The 16,616-nt window shown below is 31.3% G+C and overlaps 2 protein-coding genes across 4 annotated transcripts in view; one reads left to right on the top strand and one right to left on the bottom strand.

Moving 5' to 3' along the window:
• LOC148275608 (protein Wnt-5b-like) overlaps nt 1-16,616 on the bottom strand; it is a 160,186-nt gene that overhangs the window by 119,934 nt on the left and 23,636 nt on the right. The window lies entirely within an intron of this gene.
• LOC148275609 (uncharacterized) lies at nt 1,103-16,519 on the top strand. Of its 3 annotated transcripts, none has more exons than XM_088235474.1 (3): nt 1,103-1,626; nt 9,431-9,510; nt 13,805-16,519. In XM_088235474.1, the coding sequence occupies exons 1-3, from the start codon at nt 1,413-1,415 to the stop codon at nt 14,093-14,095; spliced, it is 585 nt and encodes a 194-aa protein (XP_088091600.1). In that variant the 5' UTR covers nt 1,103-1,412; the 3' UTR covers nt 14,096-16,519. The 3 variants fall into 3 exon arrangements, with proteins under 3 accessions (XP_088091600.1, XP_088091601.1, XP_088091602.1); XM_088235475.1 differs by lacking the exon at nt 1,103-1,626 and adding an exon at nt 8,855-8,941; XM_088235476.1 differs by lacking the exons at nt 1,103-1,626; nt 9,431-9,510 and adding an exon at nt 10,831-11,168.

The following is a 16,616-nucleotide window of genomic DNA, read 5'->3' as shown; positions in this document are numbered from 1 at the left end:
ATTTATAAACTATTAAGCGTGTTGTCCAGATGTTTATTCAAATGTCTGTTTATGCAATAATTTTTATTTTTAGTATTCTTTTATAATATCCATGCTTTTACTTTCCATTATTATTATTATTAAAAACTTCAAGTACAAAGAATAAGTACTTTGGCGGACTTCTAAAAGCAATATCTTCTAGCCAACCAAAAAACAGACTGGTTAAAGAATAGTTGGTACAAAGTAACGAATATATCTATCAAAAGATACATACATGAAAAAAAAACTAATTAATTCAAAATAACCGCTGTTTTTTAATGAGGAGATAAGGCTTGCACATATTAACTTTTAAAAAGTACATTATGTTGTAGAATGAGGAATGTGGAATCAGACAATGAGTTTGGAAGGAAGATAAAGAGAGAGAAAGAGGAACCAAAGAAAGAAAAGGGATAAAAATATTTATTTAAAAAACAGTAAAATACAGGGAATTCCGGATTCTGAGGATATATTATTGTTTCAGGTGTTTCTTGAAAGTATCTCACTAGCCATTTGTACCAAGGTGCATTTTTTATATGAAGAGGTAGCTCATTCCAAATTTTAGCACCTTGAATGGAAAAAGAATAGCTGAAAAATGATGTGCTATGTCGAGGAATGGAAAGTGTTCTCTCCTGAGCAAAGCGAAGTGAAATGATCAGAAAGGTAAATGAAATTCTTAGTAATATATTTCAGAAGGCAAGGGTTGTGAAGAATATTTTAAAGAAATGAGAGAGATTAAATGTTTACGCGCTGATAAAAACGAAGCCACTTGAGTTCAAAGCGAAAGAGTGATACATGGTCATACTTTTTGAGATTATGTTGTTTCTAAACTCAACACAGGGCTCATGGCCTCATAGAGCTTGAGATACGTTTTTTTTGTAATATGTATCGTTATATAATTAAATAAATAAATAAATATTTGTAAAAACAGTACATTAATTAATCCATCGTCCATAACACGAAATAATCTCAACCGGTTGGCCGTATCTAATCACATCATTATCATTTTTGGCAGATAAACGGATTTGCCGATATTTATTGTTCCCGCTTTACTTCTAATTCTCTTGCGAAGTTGTGTACCCACATCGAGTCATATAAAGTATTACGATCTCTGAATGGCTAATAAAGAAGATATTTTTCTTTATGTAGAAAGGTGTAAAAGTGGTTTAAGTGATAAAGAATGATTAAATATGTGAGCAGTGAACGAAAAATCATCAGAAAACAGCTAACGATAAAGTATTTTTACAAATACAAGCAACATCTCCCGAAACATACAAACCTAACATAACCATCTGGTATCTACGTTAAACAGTGAATAAATACTTATTTCATTGGTGTAAATAGTGTTTTCGGTCTGGTGACACACCAGTTTTCAATGTCAAAGTGTTGTTCTTAATATGGTCGCTAAGACCAATTTATTATTGGTGTTGATTTCTCTAATTGCTTCTCCGCAAGAATGCACTTCCATAGAAGAAATAGTTGCTGAAAAAGAAGAAAGGCTTTACAGCATCCAGAATCTGAGAAGAGGAATATCGTCAATTTTTGAAGATAAAGAATTGGAAAAGAACAACTCTTACTCTTTCGAATATACCAAAGGATTTAGAATACCAGGTAAAAATCACGTCTCTCTTTGGTAAACTAAATTAATCGATATTCTCATGTTGAAATAGATTAATCTTTCAATCTGTCTTTTTTAGAGAACTTAATGCGGAACGAAAATAATTTACCTTGTATGCATTTTTAAAATAACTATTTATTTATTTATACATACGCCCAATGGGCATTTTTAAGAACATATTTATACAAAGAAAGTTATTACAAAAGAAAGTAGAAAGACACAATGCTATATAGTAGACTTTGTGGAAGTGGAAGCTGGAGAGAGAGAATTTGATTCAGTAATCATATGAAAAAAGACAACTTGTTATCAAAGAAATCAAGACTGGTATGTTTGTTGGCAGACCTAAGAATTCTGGGCATAGGGGAATGAAAACCATAGTTAGTTCTATGGTTATCGGTATGAAAGAGTAAATTTTGTCTGAGGTTTCTAGTTGAGATATTCAATTTTATTGAGATCAGCAGTTCGGGCGTATCTAAGGTGAATTAAGAATTTAAAGTAAGAATAGAAGGTCGGATTTATTTCGATGGTCTTGAAGAGAATATATAACAAAGCTAGTTTCCAACTCATTATACGTATATTGGTCTCTGGATAAGCCCAACCCCCAGCCTATCTTTCTTAAAAATCGATGTGAATATCATAATATGGAGACCAGATAATAGAGGAATACTCTAGGTGTGGGCGAACTAGGGAACAGAAGAGAGTTTTAAGTGTATTGATATATTTAAAGTCAGATGTGTTCTGTTAAAAAATCCAAGGTCTTTTAAGGATTGATTGATAACATGTTCAATATGAGTTGTAAAGGAAAGTTGTGTCAAGTATAATACCTAAATCTCGTATACTAGACACAGAAGATAATATTTCATATTGGATTTTCCAGACGAAAGAATCTCATAACCTTGCACCTACTTCAGTTGAGATGTATATTGGATGAATATGCAATATTAAGTACAATATGCAATAATGTCCCGTCTCTGTTGCAATATATTTAGTTTCATGTTCCTATCCTTGTCACCAGAAGCCAAAATTTGCTATTTATGAAATCTTCCAACAGCAAATTTTGTTTTTATGTCCCAATGTTTAGAATGTGTAGATTAGTAAATTCGTTGCAAAACTAAAAGTTCTTTGAGAAATATTTTCTCACCTTTTGTGGATCTCTTAACCATCAACACAGTGTGAGGGGAAGAAGGATTGGCATGGCTTAGCTCGAAGTCTCATATTTAAGTCGTGTTTTTTTTACATGCTGCATATCTCAAAGTAAATACGCCACCCGCTTACTGAGTCACCCATACGAACAAAAACAATTATGTGATAATCAATCATGGAATCAGCTACAATTTACAGCAATACAAGCCTCAGGTCGAGAATTGCAAGCGCAAACCGAAACCATCCGTTACACATATGTTGTTAAACCAAAAATTTGGAGCGCTTTTGTTATATGCAATAGAGCGAAAAGACATATCTGTATGCAGGAGCAAATTATTATTCTGAGCATACCATTATTTTACTGTCTTTGTCTGTCCTTATACATGTATTTATTTATTTGTTCATTCAAAATTACACTCGAATAAATATTAATGAACTGTTTAAGGCTTTTAGGCTGTGGCAGTATCAAACCATAATAATTAACAATAAAATACACATAGTAAAATTAATTCAATCAAATTATAACGACATGTGATGCGATAGAATAACAATCCAGAAAAACAAAGTATAAGTAATAAATAATAAAATTCCAAAAAAGACAATAAAAAAAGGCATAATTAGATATAAATATTAAAATACAAATTATATAGATTTAGATTCATACAAAATCATGTGGCAAAACAAAAATGGCTATTCTTTAATTTTAATTGTGTTATTTTTCATAATTATCCTTCTTTTAAAAAATATATATTTAAAACCCTTTTAATCTAGTTTTGTTCAGTTTTTTCTTTTTTGTTTTCTTAATAATATACGAGTATGAAATGTTTTAAAGTATCAAAAAAAATATATGTTCATTATTTTATGTGTATACAGTATTGTCTGTACTGCTTTATTTGATTCTTAATCAAAACTAATGTCTGAGCACCCGATGACAAACGGGACCAAATATGTTTTAATACTTTGTTTTCTTTACATGGTGTATTAATATTGTAATGATGTGTGTATTTTATTGAATAAAGACTCTATAAAAAATATAAAAAATGGTATCATTGAAATCAATAAAAAAATAAAAATTGAAATGATAATTGAGATATGGTTTCTAAAAACTTACTCTATACTATATTAAGAAATGAGAGTAATAAATAATATGCCAAAGAACAATGAGTACTTAATTAAATAATACAAAAATACCTAGTGAAAAAAGATAAAACTATCAAGATATATACAATTTAAATTCTTAAAAATTAAAAAAAATATTAAATTGGAGATAATCAAAATTAATGAATTGCTATCTATTTTAGTAAACAAATGTACGTCAAAAACACTCAATAACCTTAGAGAAATCGTTGATCTTCCATTCTCTTGGGAAAAATTTTGATTATTGAAACTGTTGACGTACGTTTATATCTACATAAATTCAAATTGATGTATTATGTATTCCATAGAATCTTTAATTTCACTGATAATTGGTCATAACAATCAATTGTTTTGACTAACATTTCTCAAAGAGGTTCTTTATTTTTTATTTGGTCAATATTTTTCAATTTTGATTTTAAAAATCCTTATCTTGACTGTTTACGTTGGTATTAATAGTCGTGCATCATGTTTACTTTTAATTGTTTTTTTTGTATTTTTATTACCTACATGCATAATTATTTCGTTTTTTTTAAATATTTATCATAACTTTTTTGCGCTTTATAATAGGTATACATAAGTTACAAATACTAAAAATACTATTATATAATCACAAAAAAAACCTCCTTAAAGGCATGGCCTGTGTGTGGGTATATATTTTATTTATAATTTCAATAAAGGATACTGGATAAATAAGATAGATATCAAAAATTAAAAAATAAGTGCTAATATTAGAAAACAATTTTTAGTCAATAAAAATGAGAAAATTATAGTAAAAATATAATATGCGATTCATTGAAAAAAGAAGCTTAATAAAAATTCCAAACAAAATTCAAATCGAAACAAATTCAATTAATTTATCTCTATCATATTGTTCTGAAATGCATTGAACTGTTTTGGAGCTATGAAAAAATAGTGTTTTTTCCCAATTCTGGATTTACCATAAGGCATTTCAAGTAAACTGTTTAATTTTTGACTAGATCTTTTGAAAATTTCGGAAAATAATGTTGGCGCATGAAAAAATATTTAAGATATTCCTGGCAATAGATTTCTCGTAGCTTCAAAAATTTAGCTAGCCGAAATAATTGGTTGGAGGGAAAAGTTGAATTTTTATGAACTATAATTTTAATAATTAGTTTTTTTTACGGTTTCTAAAGGTTTTATAGGATTATTGTAGGTTCCTCCCCATCCAATTGTTCCATAAAAGAGAAAGACTGTACAAGGGCATATTAAACCATTTTTATAGGGTTTGGATGCCACCGAATATGTGTTTTTTTAAATATTTTCGTCGTTACAATATGTCCGCTTTACTACACAAAAACTACAATATGTCCGCTGTACTACACAAGAACTAAGAAGAAAAAAAAAGGGATTACTTTATATAATCGGTACACACATTATTTATATTTTTATGTATTTCATTGCTTTATATTTGTTTTTTATTATTTTTGTTTAAGTAACAAAGTAACATGGCACATATATATACGAGTACTTTATATTTGTATAATAACGATTTTTAATTTCTTACATTTGATAAGCTAGGCATTTATTATTAAGTAGTTTTAGTTTTTCTTTTTTATGTTATTGTTTCATTAGTATTTTAGGACTACTTATGCTCTAAAGATAAAAAAATCTCCATCTTAGAACAGACTGAGCCATGTTAGATGGAGTCTATCATAAACAGAGAACACTCCGTTTTCATTTTACATTAATTAGTTTTATATAGATTCCCTGTAAGTGTGTATACTATTTTTTGCAATAAATTTATAAAATAAAAAATATATATATTAAAATAATTTAAACATGATTTCGAGGAATCGAAAATTAATTTAAAAACTCAACTTAAAAATATAGTTCCAAAATTAAAAGGTTTTGAAATTTTAGGAATAAATATAATAAAAAAGAAGAGCAATAGAATTGTAATAAATTAACAGACAATGGAAATAACATTACTATCAGCCCCCGTAGTTTTACCCTACCCAGGACGATAAAAAACAATACATATTTTTATATGATAAAATCCTCCGCTACTGTACACCGCCAATAAGACATTATTTTACACAGAATTATTATGTATCGTTCTCGATTTTTTTTAATGTACTAATATTTCGTTTTGCGTAAATGCTTTTCTCCGTATAATGTTTACTTACCTGAAGATGCCCGGTAGATGCATGTTAAACGTTAGGTGAAAGCGCTGATTGGTCAAATTAACGAAAAAAGGATAGCAAGTATTTTAATTTATTACTTATATAAAAACATAAGTTATTGCCCGACTACACAAGGACCTGTTAAAAATCTATAGATTTGTAAAACTGATGTTTTTGAATGCTTAATAATATTTCATTGGATCGCTGTGAACAAATTGAAACTTTAATCTGATTTAGTAATTAATTTAGATTGTGTTTGATGTTTAAAATATTGTTTACTTTTTTCCCTAAACTTGATTGTCCAATTACACCAATTACACAATTACACCAATTACACCAATTACACAAGTACACAATAGCGGGCTATTGCCGGATGATATTTTTTTCCAACCAACGAATGAAATCAAAGGTGTAATTTCAAAAGATTATTCTAAAGAAAATAATGTAATTTGAAAAAAATGTTTCAAAAATATAAATAGCAAATTTGTATGTAAATTAATCAATATCAATTGTAATCTTCAGTGAGAAAATCTAATGTCAGATGAAAGGAAAATAGATTAAGGAAGAAATAGGAAATGTTTCTTCAGACGTGATTAAAAGAGATATTTATTTATTTACACGTGCATTTTATATTTTATAAAATGGCACAAAAACCACTGACAAATTTGGCTTGTTCTAAAAATAGGCTCAGTATATTAAGGGTCGGCAAGTCTGCCTAATGTTGCAATCGGTTCTTATATGGGCAAATGCCTGTTTTAAGAAACTGATGTGTTGCGGCAAATATGGTGATCAAATATGTTTCCCATAAATAAAAATAATATTGAAGAAATAGAAAAACAGTTATGGCCAAAAAAAAAAAAATGTTTTCAGTTAACGTTAATATGAAAATAAAAAATTTCAAAAATATATGTACATATTTCATAAAAAGTATAATCGATTTATAAATGATTCAATGAAATTGCATAATATTTAGATCAATATCCCTAATAAATTCTCTGATTCCTTACATCTTATATATTTCTAAATTAAATGGCAGCTTTAAAAAAGAACTGGGAGTGCGGCTAGGAATAGCAGGCGCCACATTAAACAGTATGAAGGCTATCTGGAGATCGGATATTTACTCAGTGAAAACCAAATGCTGCGAATCACACAATCTCCTCTACGCATGCGAATCGTGACACCTCACTAGGGCCCAAAATAGTTAAATTCTGCGTTTTGAGAATAGGTGTCTCAGAAGAATATTGGGTGTGCGGTGGTTTGACTTTGTGAGGAATTAAGTAATAAGAGAACGAACGCAACAAACTCCGGTGACAACTGTCATCAAGCGGAGGCGATACGGTTGGCTTTGCTATGTGCTGCGAATGCCCCCTGAGAGCCTTAACCACGCTCACCTACTTAACAAGGCATCAGGTTCTCGACCAGGGGCGTGCGGTGAGATTTTCGGCTAGGGAAGCAATATGTACATACATATCTAAAAAGTACATAAATACGTACATAAGTCTAGTATACCATGCGTTACAACTCGTAAAAAATGAACCCCAAAATTAAAATATTTAGGTAAATTATAGAAACGCAAATACTTATTTTACTTACAAAATATATATTCGCTTATCTTTTATTTTATTTATTCCCAAAAAACATATTTATAAGCATTATCAATTTATTGAGTCACAAGTTCCAAATCCATGGGACTTATGTTGAGATACTTAACTGGCTATCGCAACTGCTCATTCGGTATAATAGTTCTATATAATTTCCCCTGTTTGAAGAATTGGATAATTCACGATGTCCTCTAAAAGTCAACTCTTGTTTTGAAAGAAAACATACAACATCTATGAGTTTGGATATAATACTCGTATATATATAAGCTGCAACTGTTTTGTTGTAAATAACGATAATTATTTTATGTAGTTCACTTAAACAAATTTCTATTCTGTTTTCTTTATTGAAACGCTTGAGTTTAAAACATGAATCGATATGATGTTGGAAACGCTCGTGTCTTTTTGCAGATTTAATGAGATTATTTTAATCACAAAATCCTTGTTTATTCCACGTATTCAAATTGTTAGTTAAAAACAAAAAACACGGCCAACATATAATCTTGACACTTGTCCAAAACCACAAATCCACCAAGTTTTTGTATATACGGAATTCGAAAAATGTCGGTCACATGATTTTGTTTTTGTTATTATTTTTAAATTTGGCGTAGGTTTACCATTTTGAATAACAAGTTTTTTTTCGGCAAACGTTCGCGACGCAAAACTTTTAACTATCAAAGATTTTAAAACACCATTACACATATTATTTAGATTTGGATATATATTTTCCACGTCTGCCATATTTAATTAAAATAGATTTTCACTAATAGCGTAATCGGATTCTGTATAATCTGTGATCTGTATCTATATAAACAAACTGACAGACCTAATTATTATCGGTCAACTAAAATATTATGTTATTTTATTCGAATAAGTGTAAGAAAAAAATCGATTCAAGCGATTTTGTGCTCTTATAATACCGCAGTAGAGTTATATTTAGTGACAATAGACAACATTCGGTTGGGCCAAGCGATTCTAGTCCTAAATTTGTTAAAACACAGTACAGCAAACGAGATAATGAATTTGGAACGGTTTTTTGAAATTGCTTCCAGAATCATTGAAAATTTGGACTGCGCGTGCGCGGACTTAGAATTTTAATACCATACGCCGCTCCAATTTGGAACTGTATGAATTCGCTGAGATTTTTTAGATCCCAAGCGCAGTTAGCTTTTGTCCGAAGCAGGGAATAGTTGTTCGCTGGGGTGTCTTCGTCACATTTACAAATTAGATCAATTGTTTGTCGACTCCGTTACAGATCTAGTTGCATTAATCGACAAATTAACATTGTTAGTATTTGTTCATTATACTAAACAATATTATATATATTTTTATTATTATCATTTTGATTTTTTAAATATTCTAGCGGTAAAGTTTAGGGAACCAACAGTTCCATCCGTTCTATGAACGGACCGCGCATGTTCTCGACGTCCTGGATGTCCACTGCTGACTGTTCGTCGGCAGTTCGTGTCAAAACTACGGGATGCGAACCTGAACCTGAGAGATGCTTGGAGGATCTTTGTGGACACCATATGCTCCAACTATGGAGCGGACATGGAATAATTAATGAAAATATATTCCTTATACTGTAGATACATCTTTAATAGAGGATGAGAGATGATTCCACAGTCGAGCCGTATGGACACACTGTAAAAGTTAAATAAGAAAGAAGAATTATGGGTGGGAATTAAGGAGTGCTTTGAGAATAAAAATAAATGGTAAACCGTGAACTGATAGGCGTTGAAATTGTCAATCAAAAAAATGTTTTTTTTTTTCAGGTGATGAACTGCTTCTTAGTGACAGTCGATTCTTTACATTTCCCTATCAGGATGTTACGCTGGATATGCTTTATCCGAAGGTAAGTTTAGAATTTCACTACTACCCGGTGCATGCAGAACTGCGTTATTAGTTCTGCTAATTATTGTAGCAGGTCTCAGTCATTGGTTATGTATTGTAACGGGTAACATTTTGTGGACGAACGCTCCTTGTTACATTGAAAATAATTGCCACCGATCTTTCTGATTCTTTCTTTCTTTCTGATCTACGGCGAATGTCATTTTCTCTAAGCCTTCTTCCGTGACAAGCCGCCAACAGATTGGTCGATAACAAACAACGCGGAAATCGCATGCGAGTCATTTGAGTTAATTTAAATCTATCCGATTCATTTGTCTGAAAGCATTTTATTAATTTTAATTTAATTTTGTAGCGCCTTTTTTTTTCCTGATTACGTTTTTTTTTTGTTTGTTGTATTAATTAAAAAGAAATACAGTATTGTGAGAATTTATGGAATAAAATTCCTGGTAATCATATAATACGTATTTTATTAATATTTTAAGTTACAGGTGACGTAAAATCATAAAACATTTTTTATTTAATAGGATGTATGTCCTCCTTTTGCTTTTATAACAGCCTGAACACGTTTTGGCATGAAATCAATAAAACTTTGGCAATTTTTGAGTGTTGCTTTACGTTAAAAATTACAAAAAATACTTTTATTCCATTCATTCGCACAATACTATATTTGCGGTCTTATAATTTACTCAAATATTCCAATTTTGGTGGCCATTTTCAATGAGTTGTAAATAACTCACTAATAGAAGATGGAAATCAAGTTGGGATAGAGTGGGGTTCGAACCTCGGACCTTCAATCCGTGAGTTCACAACACTAGCCACGGGACCACAACCCAATTGAAATTTTAATACATATTTATTAACTAGCTTTCATCTGCGGCTTTGCTCACGTTGTATTGGGGAGAAATCAGTTATGTAATTAATTAGTTTTGTCGTTTAGCAATAAGAAATTTTCCGATAGAATGATATATTTTTCGGGACAGAAGTTACTTGTATCGATTTGCCGCTCCTCCAACTATCGCTATTGAAAAAATAAAACTATCTGTTAGACAATGGCGACGTCGAATCGTTATTATGTTCACAAATCCAAAATCCTACCGCATAACGCAACCAAAACGAAAAGCAAACGAAAATAACCACAGACAAATCACGTAAATTACAGAAATTTAAAGAATTTACTTTAGATATATTATGTTTGATATCCCGCCTTACCACCTACTCATTTTCAAATAATGTTGCTCATTGTTAACATGCACTTTTTTTAAATTCGAGATGAAAAAATAAGTATCGAGTATAGAGACGTGAAGGAAACACAAACAAGCGAACCAACACAAATTCGCATTTATAATATCAGTATGGATCGGTTAATTGTCACAATTCTGTCAGTGAAATTTAATCCAACCACTGCCATTATTTTCAATTGCACTCAAGGAAATCTGAAGCAAAGATGATGCAATCCATAAATGTATCATCCGATTGTATTAAAAATAAATATGTGTCTTATCTTTACAATTACGTTTATCAAGAAGCAAAATTGTTGTTGTGGGAAATATTATTTCAGAGACCCGTCCGTGATCTGGTCCCATACTCTCGGGAACAATCTATCCTGCTGAGACGTACTGGACGGTATTACAGATACCCAATGGAAAGTCTGAAGAGATGAAAGTAACCTGACATTATTTGTATATTCTTCCACAATTTTCGATTCGACGCGTCTACAAAATTTTTCATACAAAACCGTTTTCAAAATTAATCATAAAGTTTAAATTTCACTTCTGTAATAATTGTAAATGGTTTATATAATTAAATTTTTGCGCTTTAAGGTCAGTGTTTTATTTCAAATATCTCACACCATACAATATTACTTCTGTGATTGATGTATGTACTAAAACTATGTTTCGAACTCATTCGACCATGTCATGTTTCTATCGGGTAGCCTAGCCGGTGGCAATGGTTCCGCGAAAGGGAGATCGTAGGTTTGGGAAGGCAAATTTCTGTAAACTCTTTTAAACTAAGGTATATTTTTTATTTATACGTTCTTCCGTAGCGTTACATTGCAATACTACGATGGTTGTTTGATATGCACCACCCCTGACCTGCTTCAAATTAACCGGTGGAGCTGTTGGGTACGCATTTTTAAGTCTAGCATGCCTATGTGTAAAGTGCCGAGCGGCAAGTTGAAACTAGCAAAATAGAACCTGGACGTTTTTTATCTACTCTAAGTATTTTTCATTCTAAAAAAAGATATTTATGAAGATTATTCCACCTCGTAGTGTAGTGGTTTGCTCATTTGCCTAACATGCTTGAGACCCCTGGTTAAATTCGCAGCGAGGATGTAGTTTAACAGCGAAATATTTTTTAATATTTTTCTAAATAAATATTTGCGCTCTTACGATTTATCCTAACATTTTGCCTTCACTTTGTTTTTTTACTTATTATCAAAAATAGGCTTTGTTGTACAGTAATATGCTAATTAATGTGAACATTAACCAATAATTTATTTTTTGAGGTAGCAAGACTGCTGCAAGACAGTTTTGATACATATTTATAGAAACATCACATACTCTGTCATTCACAATTACAAGCTACGCCACATCACTTATGTTTTGTGTATCCGTAAAACAGAAAGCTTTACTATTGTTTTTTTTATCAGGTTATCAGCCACGTTAAAGTTCGTATCTTTAATTACCGTTGATGTTGTAGTTTTCACATAAAACGGACACAAACGATTTAAGGGTTAACACATACACAGACTAAAATTTCATAGTAAGTAAGTGAATGTGAAAACAAATGTGTTTTTAATAAAAAAATAAATACTGTAAATAATAAATTATCATGTTATTATTATTGATATTTAATGAATTAACTTTGTGGTCAAACATTTTATTAAATGTTATCAAATAATTTTATATAATCAATTTTTTTTATTAATTATTTATATAACAAATTAATTAAGTAGTAAAAGTAAACATTTATATATTTTATTTTTGCTGGTGGTTCATCTAAACTGCCTAACTAGGGATAGCTTCCCCGTTCTAAGGCAGTAAATTATGTTTTTTTATAATAACATTAAAAAGTAATTGCAGTTGTATTATTATGTGTGCTTTTTCAGTCTTAAAAGTAAATAATAAATATACAATGAAAACATAAATAATACCAAAATTTCTATATCCTAAGTCCTAAGTCATTACTAGTGAAACAAGAAATCAGCTTACGTCCTTTTACTCGACAACAATGTCTCTGACTCCCTCCGACCAATACAGATTAAAAATACAGTCAACACCTTCCTCAGCCTGGCAATCCCACCACATTTCGATGAATCTGGGATAAGGTTATATATCCTCGAGCCTATATAATATTGCTGCCTTCAAAGGCTCAAGCCAAAAAAGTATTAACTCCTCTCTGTAGAATCAGATCCTTATTGAAGTGTCTAGTATTATGAACATGACAAACCGTTGCATATTTTTCCCTGTTGAGATGCGTGACCGCTACTGATCTCAAAATATACTGTCGACGAATATCCAGCACTTAAAATTCTTTGAAGAGCGAATTACTCGGGTATCGGTATGGTTTTTTCAATATATCTCTTATCACTGATTTTTGAGCTATAGCTGATGAAGCCATAGTCGTTTTAGTGCAATTTCCCTAGCCAATCAGACCATACGTCAGTATTGAATTTACCAATCTATAACACAATTGTTTTAGTTCTTTTATCCTTAGTATATTTTTTAAAGGTTTGAAAAAAATAATCAAACGTTTTATTTTATTAGAAATTTCTTCAGTTTGTAGGTTCCATCTCATGAATTTATCTATTTTCATACACAAATATTTTACACTAGTGACATTTTCCAATATTGTATATTACCGACATTTCTATGTCTACTGGTTTCGAGACGTACCCGTTTCTTTGTCAGGACGCCAATTAAATGAACATGCAAAACCCACTATACATGTTCACCATAGTTGTTGCACAAAAATATAAAATCAACACTACAAGCACTCTTCATTCCCTCCCTCTTATTTCAACTATTTCTCCCACAGTAAAATATTTTCATAACATAATTAGTGCATGCAAGTATGGCCTATTAAAATACATATCGTGTTGGTTTTATATTTTTGTGCAAGAACAATGGTGATGGTGTATAGTGGGTTTTGCATGTTGATTTAATTGGTGTTTTGACGAAGAGACGGGTACGCCTCGAAACAGGTAGACTCGGTAAATGGTTATATACAAATATTTAATAACATTTAGTATCATGATATTCCACGTTCAACTTTAAGTTATTTTCTTTTGTCTGCAGCCGACATCGAACGAGAAGCAGCAGTTCCTGATCACCGCCTTCAAGGTCATGGTATCCCAGGATAGCCCCAGCAGTGACGGCTTTCTCATCGCTGGGGGCATCCGGCTGGACAAGGTCGGCCTGAAGATAGTCGCTTCCGCAGCCACCACCTTCGCCTACGACATCGCCATCTACGGAATCTTACACGACCTGCTGTCTCCTGACTATGTCCCCGAAGGAATCAGGCCTAAGGATGACTCCGACGATGGAGACGTGCAAATCATTAGTTCCAACGAGAACAGACACGTGTAGCGCAATTCAAGTTGAGGCGAACGCAGATTCTACACGAGCTCATAAACAATAAACGAATTTTACAGGAGTGAAAAAAGAAATATACAAACGTCATTTGTGGGATACTGAGCTCAAATATTCTAACGTAATTATGCAGACAGCAGCCAGCAGCCAGCAGCCAGCAGCCAGTCATAGAAATGGTATACTGAGATAATAGCACTTTTATGAAAATAATGAATAATCAGATCCACACAACCGTTGGAACGATTTTTTACTTTGAGAAATAATAAACAAAAAATAATTTAATTACGTATTTGACCAGTTTTGATGATTTTTTAAGTCTGGCTGACCACACAACATAAACTGTGCATTTTGCAGAAAACAGACAGCCCTAGTAAAATTCTGTTGTATTTTGTGTCATAATGTAATGAACGTATTATTTTACAACTTAATTCATTTCTTATAATAATTTAATTATTTGCAAAAGGAGTTTTATTGATTTCCTTAAAAGTCTGGCTGACCATTTAACCTAAAATATGCATTTTGCTGAAAACAGTCAGATTGAATATTAAAAAATACCTCTTTGAATGTATGACTTGACATTCTGTATATAACACGAATGTTTTTATTATAGGTATTTTTATATCAAAGAATTTATAAAATCAACATACTTACGTATTTATCTAAGAGAACCAGATTTTGGGAGGCATTAATCTTCCCATTTACATAAATACCGTAAGATTTTTCTAGTCCTGTTGGCGTTTTCTGCAGATTGAGAAATGCCGTTTTTGTAATCATCACTATTTCAGAAGGTGATTATTACAGTATTTGTATAAAAGCGACCTGTAGCTCAATCACAAATAACTATCGACGTGCGAATAAGCGACGTGACGACACTTTCTCACCATGGTTGTTTATCGTATTCGCGATCACAATGAAACATCCGTGAACACCTAATATTAAATGTCAAAAGATTTACGTTTCGTGACGTATAATCCTGCTGCGCAATCACATATTTGAATTTCACCGGTGTAAATATAGAAAATATTCCAAAACTGCTATTTTTATTTATTTATTTATATATTTATTATATCATGCTTTTTGTCAAGAGAAGCAGTCGCTATAGTAATTGTAATTTAATTTCCACTTTTTTGTATTAGATACTCCTTACTACTTTACAAATGCAATATATTGTATAGCAAACGCCGATTTTTCGCCAGGAAACTGTGTCTTTTTACGAGGAAAACAAAAAACAAACCGACACGAGCGTCGACTTAGAGATTACACACTCGTTGACTTATGACTGCGATAACTTAAGCATGTTTATTATTGTTCATTGTGATCGCTCAAATGCTCAGCATGTTTTTAAGTACGTCGATAGTTATTTGTGATTGAGCTACTGGCTGTTTTTAGCGGAACATAGAATTTACTTTATTGCACCCGATAACACCAATATCAATTTTTTTATTGTGGACTGGCTGCTTTCTGCATGACTACGTTCATTTGATGAAATGGGTTTTCAATCAATGTAATATAACATATTTTTACTTATAATTACAGAAAAACTAGCAAAAACATATACTTTACATTTTTTTAAAACCGCTTTCTTAAACTGACAAAAACGATCTCGTCGCAACAATTGTTGCATTTTGACTGTTTCTGCCTTCCGTGGCCCCATATTTGTTTCCTACAATTCAAAAGACCGGGAGCCACATTCTATTATATTAAACTCATTCAGGAGAAAACAACGATAATAACGAAAATATGATACATATTTAACAAACAGTATGTGAACATTATGAAGAAATTAAGAGTTATTAAAATTAATTCTAAGTAAGTTGAATAAATTGTCAAATACCGCTTTTTATTTAACAATAAAACATGAAAAAATATATTCAATATTATAGTAAATTTAAGGATCACTCCATAAATGTGTACAGGATATTCTAATATTATAACGCACTGTACTTTTCTGTTTGAACTTGATAAACAATTTTCTCAATTAACATATTACAACAGAGATAGAGAACATTTGAGAGAAGGGAATATAGAAGTCTAGGCATGAACAGGGCTTATAATCTGTCATTGGCTGGTTTAAGTGGTCATTTACACTGTGTAACATTCACCATTCTGCCTATATTTGGACATCTATATTCCTTCAATTATTCCATCTGTCGATGTTTGTGAAGCTAAAGAGTTTATCAATCACAAAATAAAAATGTAAAAAATTGCTGACACTATCATAAGTAAAAACATGCTTTATTTTAATCAAGAAGTTTTTCTGGGTTATTACATATAACGAAACGAAATGAACGAAAGTTTTATTCAAATTGCAAATGTAATAGTTTTAATGAAATTTATTTATCTATAGAATCACTTAGAAAAGCGCTCTTGAGGTATTATATTACGAAAATGGCGCTAAATAAGCTGTCCATAAATTGTAGCCGATACAGTTACTCTAAAGCTAGGGTTTCCTAGGACAGCGGTGCCCGTATTTTAACGGCCGTAGTGAACGGTGATGCAGTGGACAGCCGTCGTAAAG

Source organism: Micrasema longulum, unplaced genomic scaffold (genome assembly GCF_059751315.1).
Source record: "Micrasema longulum isolate JH-2025_06_02 unplaced genomic scaffold, ASM5975131v1 h1tg001379l, whole genome shotgun sequence".
Classification (NCBI taxonomy): domain Eukaryota; kingdom Metazoa; phylum Arthropoda; class Insecta; order Trichoptera; family Brachycentridae; genus Micrasema; species Micrasema longulum.
Note: the sequence above shows the minus strand (reverse complement) of the source record. Positions and strands in the feature narration are given on the sequence as shown.